The 6,836-nt window shown below is 58.4% G+C and overlaps 1 protein-coding gene across 1 annotated transcript in view; it reads right to left on the minus strand.

Annotated features, from left to right (window-relative positions):
* Window positions 1-3,366: 3,366 nt before the first annotated feature.
* CHMP6 (charged multivesicular body protein 6) overlaps window positions 3,367-6,836 on the minus strand; it is a 7,975-nt gene continuing 4,505 nt past the window's right edge. The window contains exons 7-8 of the mRNA XM_025859995.2: window positions 4,822-4,876; window positions 3,367-4,343 (exon numbers count right to left, since the gene is read on the minus strand). Of these exons, the coding sequence (XP_025715780.1) occupies window positions 4,288-4,343; window positions 4,822-4,876 (111 nt within the window). The 3' untranslated portion in view covers window positions 3,367-4,287. The remainder of the gene's footprint in view (window positions 4,344-4,821; window positions 4,877-6,836) is intronic.

A 6,836-nucleotide genomic window follows, 5' to 3' on the forward strand; every position in this document is an offset into this window, starting at 1 on the left:
TATTAAGAACTGATTTTAGATCCACCACTTTATTGTTCTGTCTCTGTTCCCCCTTTCCTGCCTTCTTTCGGATTGCTTGAAAACCTTCGGATTTTTGGCTGCATGTGTGTGTATGTGTGGTCACGCTAGGGGTTTCAGCTACATGCCCACCCTTTCGCAGGGGATTTGGAGTTAACTGTAGATGCCTTGCCCCCCTCCCTTCATGTCACAGCTGTGGGCATTCGCAGGTGTTGAAAACCCCACCAGTGTTTGAATTTTTGCTTTCAGCAGTCACGTACATTTTTAAAAATCTGCGAGGGAAAATTATCTTTCCTATTTACTCAGATGTTGACCATTTCTGTTGTTTTCCCCCCATGCCTGAAGACACACGTGTCCAGGTGGCATCATTTCCTGGCGGCCTGAAGAGTGTCCTCAGTAGCTCCTTTCGAGCTGGTCGCACAACCAACTCTCCCCTTTGCCGCAGAGCGTCCTCACTTTTCCTTCCTTCCTGAAGCTCCGGGCTGACTGTTGTCTTCTGAGACTTTCAAGACCCACTTCCCCATCTTCTGGCCCCTGTGGTTGCTGATCCCGGCGCCTGTTCGGATTATTGTTCCTCTCTACAGCTTTCATTTCCACCTGGAGCCTTCCAGGTTTTTTTTCTTTGCCTTCAATTTTTTGTAGTTTAATTATGATATGTCTAGGCACGGCTTTCTTTGGATTGGCCCTGTTGCAGGGGGTCACTGCGATTCTTGTCTGTAAGTTGAAGTCTTTTCTCAAATGTGAGAAATTTTCGGCCAGTCTTTCTCCAAAATTTTTTTCCTGCTAGCACGTTTCTCCTCTCTTGGGACTTTAGTAACACAACGCTGGACCTTCTCAGATCCTGTCTCACTGGTCCTGAGGCATGGACTTGGCCCCACACTTCCGTCTCTTCTCCGGGCCGGATGATTTCTGTTGGCTGGTCGTCCAGCTCAGTCTTTCCTTGGACACTTCCTTTCTGCAATCGAGCTTGTTAATTTTTTGTGTTTTTGGTATATTTTTCAGTCCTGGCATTTACGTCTTGTTCTTTTGTAGCCACTCTACTCAGCTGAGGCCTTTCCATCCGTTTCCAGCGTGTTCAGCTTTACCTTCTGTGACATAGTCCCGATAATCCCGCCACCTGGATCTGAGTTGGCATCTGCCGGGATTGTCTTTTTTTTCCCTTGGAAGCTGGGCGCGTCTTCATGATTCTGTGTTCTAATCCGGCATCTCAGCTGCTGTGTTGTGTCGACTCTGGGTCTGTCAGGATCCTCTGGAGAACGGGGATTTTTGTCCCAGCAGCCCGTCAGCCTGCTGGTTCAGACCACAGGTTCTGCTGGCCTCCAGTGTCCACGGTGAGCTTCAAGTGTTCTTGTGCACGTGGATGTGGAGGTGGTGGCAGGGCCTCCCTCCTGAGTTTGTGGCCAGGGAGTGACCACGGAGAGGACCTGGCACCCCCAGAAGCCCTTGTGTTGTCAGGACGATGCCCCACACTCTGCCTGATGTCCCCCAATTCTCTCCCTGGGTAGGGCAGGGTTTCAGGGAGACCCTATGGGGTGGAGGTAGGTGGGGAGGGGCCTCCCCAGGGCAGTGCACACAGGTGGACCAGGGAGACCCCATTCCGTAACTGGGTGCCCAACCTCACCCTGGGTGCCCCCTCCTCCCCATCCCCTGCTTTTAAACGTTCATGCTGCCGGTACTGGGGACAAATGTACACCCCACCAAAATGATCCCCGAGCCCGGTCCTCACCCCTCCTTCCTGCCCCAGCTCCCCAGGTAGTCCTCTAGTCTGATGGCCCCATGGGCCCCCTGTAAGCCTCTCCCACCTGTTTCCCTAGCCCCCACTGATCTTGGGCAGGATACCAGCTCTGCCACCAGGGGTTTGAACTCAGTTCTCACTTGTCTGTAGTGTTCCTGAGTCCTATGCCCTGTAGATTAGAATTCTACAGGGTCACAAGGGTTCACTGCTGGGCAGGATCAATGTGACATCCTAGCAGGAGGGGTCACCCCTGCCCCCTACACACACACACACACACACACACACACACACGGGCTGACAAGCCAGGCAACCTCTAGGGCCAGAGCCTAGGAGTCAGCTCAAGGTCATGCTGGGTTTCAGGGCAAAACCTCCCTAGCTGAACAGGATAAACGTGTAAAAAGAGAAAAGGTGATTAATTGGTACATAGGGTCTCACTTCTTGGACAGTGAGAGAGAACAAGATTCCCTCCCCAACTTTTGGGCTCTTTCAGGAGATGGGGGTGCCCCTTGCCTGGGTCAGGACGCCCAGGCTGCCTGCTGTGTTCCCCATGCCAGGGAGTGGGCCCCGCAGACCCAGGCGGGTTCTCCAGGTGCTCACCAGGGAGGTAGCTGGGGCCCTGACATCCCACCATGCAGCTCCCGTAGTGAAGCCCTCAAGGAGGCCGGCCTGTGACTGCAAAGGGCAGGCTTGGCAGACAACCCCGAGCTCTGGGGTCCTGGGGAGCAGACGGAAAGGAGAGGGGTCCAACCTGCCGGTAGGGTCTGCACCTCCCCCAACCAGGCCGTCTAGTCCCTCCATGCTCTCGGACCGGCAGCTGCAGAGTGGGACAGGGTCACTGGATGGAAAGGCAGCCTGCTCCTCCTTGTCTCTCACAACTGCCCTTAGGGCCACTGTGCAGTCTTGGGGGTGGGCGGCTGTGTTACCAGAAACAAATGGGTGGGGCCCAGCAGCCAGCCTGGCACCGGCAATGCCAGTTTCCTGCAAAATTCCCCAAATTAGCTGGCAGAGAGCCCTCTCCTGGCTGAGGCCAGCATTACACCTCCAAATCCAGGTTTCCAGCTTGGGTTACCCGCCCCCCCAAGCAACTCGGCTGCATCATGTCATGCCCTCTGAGCGAAGGGCACGGAAGGCCCTGTAAGTGGGACACCCCCCATCTTTCTTCTTGCTGTCGCCCGCTCACTCCCTGGGGCATCTGGCTTCCCACCTGGGCACCGGGACTCCAAACGAACCCCCCTCCTGGAGGAGGTACCCAACTGACCAGCCTCCCTCACCCCGAGGGGTCTGAGGCCAGCCTCAGTGAATGAGGGGACCGCCAGTGTCTGTCCCACTGGAGGGGGACCAGGACCCTACCCTGCACCTTGCTACACGCAGCTGCCCAGAGGGGACGGCCAGGGCACAGGGTGCAGTCAGTGCTGGAACCCCAGCCGGCTCACGGAGGACCTTCACCTGCCCCCACGTCCCCAGCCCCCATGTGGTGCTGCTGAGGCAGGTGCCCTCGAGTGAATGCCCTGTGAGGGTCGAGGGGCCGTGTTTCAGGGACCCGAGAGGAGAAGAGCCACACTTCAACCCACCCAGGTGCTCCTATGGACCCCACTCCATGAGGCAGCAGACCATGCAGGCATCAACTTTAATATGGGGCTGACCTGTTGGGGAGCTGGGAGGATCCCCTTTCTGTTCTTGTCGGGAGGGAGATGTCATCGGGATTGTCTAATATCAAGATGAACCGTCAGATAGAGAGCCGCGACCACCCCTACAGCATCCGCCCGGTCGGAGAGCCCCGGGTGCCCGGCAGCTTCCCAGGCAACGGGGGCGCACCCGCCCGAGCGGGCCCGTCAGCACCTCCGGGAAGCCCTGGGAGACCGCCGGCTCTCCAGGAACGTCCCTTTGCAGTGGGGCTGAGCTCCCGCTGGTGATGAGGGCTGGTCAGGGCTCTGCAGCCACCAAGCCAGCAGGGGTGGTCCCCCTCCTCGCTGACCCAATGCCCCCGAACACTGACACAGAGGAGGAGAGGTTTCCAGCCCTGAACCAACACGGAGACCGGGCAGGTCAGGAAGCCAGGCCACGGCAGGGACTCCCTAACGGAAGCCGCCGCCAGCCAACGGCAGCAGCAAGAAGTGAGGAAAGGGCGGGCAAGGAAGCTAGGTTCGTCGCGCCCTCCAAGAAGAGAGCAAGCTGCGGAGAAGGCGGCCGTGGAGCCTCGCGGGGCCGGGGACAGGAGTGTGGCCAGCACCAGGCGCACTGGGCCCGCCTGTGGCCGCATGGGAGCCACAGCGTCAGAGGCCGCGTGTGGCCGGAGGTTCTGAATGTTGCCATTGAATCCACAAATGAGAGCAAGACAGCAGCGCCAGGGAAGCGCTCCTCCGCAGAGTCACCCTGGAATGGAGCCCTGTGTGTGCCACGCTGCTCCGTCAGCACCTGACCGGCCTGGCCTGGAGCCGGCCTCCTGGGAGCCGGGTCAGGGCTGGCCACGCACCCAAACTCTGTGGGCCCCAGTCTCTGGGGAGTCCCCGCCAGTCCCAGAAGAGGAGGCCAAGTTACGAGGCTGCCACCAGTTCCACCTGCTTGGGCCTGGCCTCGCGGGGGACTCGCTCTGTGGAAGAAAGAAAGAGGTGCTTGTCGAGTAGAGAAGACCCCAGATGCAGAAGGAAGGAGGGGAGGTGGCAAGGAGCTGGGTCCCATGGCGGTGCTCTCTGGGCGGGGCCTGGCGTGAAGGAGGGATGGGGAAAGGGGCAGAAAGAAACATGGAGGGACCACCAGCCACGCGGGGCCCCCGCGGCGAGTGACACCACAGGGCCCTGCTATTCGGAGGACAGCTCATCCCGGCCGGACACGGCCTTTCCCCAGCTCTGCCTGTCTCTCTGAATGGGGTTAGGCTCTACAAGGTCACCCCCATCCCAGAGACCCAGAGTGAGGCCCGTGCTCCTGAGTCGGCTCCAGCAAGCTCGCCTACCCAGCTGGGGAGGTGTGAACCAACTTCCACCAAGCAGGAAGGGAAGGACCTTGCGGCCCGGGCGTTGCACTTTGTTCTAGAATCCACTGTTCTCCAAAGGACAGAACAAGAAGCATACCTGGTTTCTTTTCGGGAAGCGGCTCTGAAGGGACCTCTGGGAGCTCTATCTGCTCCTATAAGAAACAGGGCGGAGGCTGTAGGACACCATCTGAACGGAAAGCCTCCCGCAGCAAAGCTCCAGAGTGCCACTTCTGCAGCACCCGGCACTGCCAAGACTTGCATCACCCCAGGGGCTCCCCTGGAGACCCCGGTTCACATCCCGGCCGTGCAGGCGTGCGCAGGCTCAGGAACGCGCACACGGGTCCCGGAGCTGGAGGGGTGCCCCGGCTGTGCTTGCTCTGGGGCAGGGCTCTGCTGGAGCTGCCTGTCCTGGGCGGGGGGGGGGGGGGCACTGGGCTGCCTCGGGGGCAATGCATGGCAGTTCACCTCCCAGCCAGCTCCCCTGGCAGCTCAGGGGGCACTCGGGTCCTCGGGAGGAAGGACATCCGGAGGCAGGTGCCTGCGGGACACTGAAGGGCAGAGAGCAGCGACCCTAACTAGCTGCTCCTCCTGCAGGTACGGGGAGCAGCAGGTGGGGGCCATGGTGAGAACGTGGAGCCCTGAGGTGGTGGCCCAGAGATAGGGATCGCTCAGTCAGGGAGCAGACACAGGCCTCAGGGCCTGCCTGTGACAATGTGCAGGGCCTGCATGCGACAGTGAGTGACCTGGCTACAACGGGAAAGACCACTCATGTGATCACAAAACGACACTCTGTCCTCCAGAAGGGTCTGAGCGAGGAGTCAGAGCATTTCTGTGCTGTCCAGACACGTCTGGCTATAGGCTGCCCCAGCCGCCTGCAACGTTCTTGGGTGGACAACCCAGGACACCGTTCTCTCCAGGCCAGTTTCCCCTGCTGTCAGCCAGGTACACAAGGAGAAGGGACCTCAGTGTAGCACAAATTCTAGTCGTTTTAGGAACACCAACTGCAAAACCAGGATTGTGTGCTTGTGTGACAACTGATGCAGGTGTTCACCCAAGGCCAAGGACCATGACAGGCAGAAGCCTCCTGGGGGTCTGATCACCTGAGTGATTGTGCTCAGTCCTGGGGGTCCTATCACCTGAGTGATTATGCTCAGTCCTGGGGGTCCTATCACCTGAGTGACTGTGCTCAGTCCTGGGGGTCCTATCACCTGAGTGACTGCGCTCAGTACTGAGAGATCCTATCACCTGAGTGACTGTGCTCAGTCCTGGGGGATCCTATCACCTGAGTGATTGTGCTCAGTCCTGGGGGGTCCTATCACCTGAGTGATTGTGCTCAGTCCTGGGGGGTCCTATCACCTGAGTGACTGTGCTCAGTCCTGGGGCGGTCCTATCACCTGAGTGACTGTGCTCAGTACTGAGGGGTCCTATCACCTGAGTGACTGTGCTCAGTACTGGGGGGTCCTATCACCTGAGTGATTGTGCTCAGTACTGAGAGGTCCTATCACCTGAGTGATTATGCTCAGTACTGAAGTCCTATCACCTGAGTGACTGTGTTCAGTACTGAGAGGTCCTATCACCTGAGTGATTGTGCTCAGTCCTGGGGGTCCTATCACCTGATTGTGCTCAGTCCTGAGAGGTCCTATTACATGAGTGACTGTGCTCAGTACTGAGAGGTCCTATCACCTGAGTGACTGTGCTCAGTACTGAGGTCCTATCACCTGAGTGATTGTGCTCAGTCCTGGGGGTCCTATCACCTGAGTGATTATGCTCAGTCCTGGGGGGTCCTATCACCTGAGTGACTGTGCTCAGTACTGAGAGGTCCTATCACCTGAGTGATTGTGCTCAGTCCTGGGGGGGTCCTATCACCTGAGTGATTATGCTCAGTCCTGGGGGGTCCTATCACCTGAGTGATTGTGCTCAGTCCTGGGGGTCCTATCACCTGAGTGACTGTGCTCAGTACTGAGAGATCCTATCACCTGACTGTGCTCAGTCCTGGGGGGGGGTCCTATCACCTGAGTGACTGTGCTCGGTCCTGGGGGTCCTATCACCTGAGTGATTGTGCTCAGTCCTGGGGGGTCCTATCACCTGAGTGACTGTGCTCAGTACTGAGAG

This window comes from Callorhinus ursinus, unplaced genomic scaffold (assembly GCF_003265705.2).
Source record: "Callorhinus ursinus isolate GAN/ISIS: 27379988/994484 unplaced genomic scaffold, GSC_fseal_2.0 scaffold68, whole genome shotgun sequence".
Classification (NCBI taxonomy): Eukaryota; Metazoa; Chordata; class Mammalia; order Carnivora; family Otariidae; genus Callorhinus; species Callorhinus ursinus.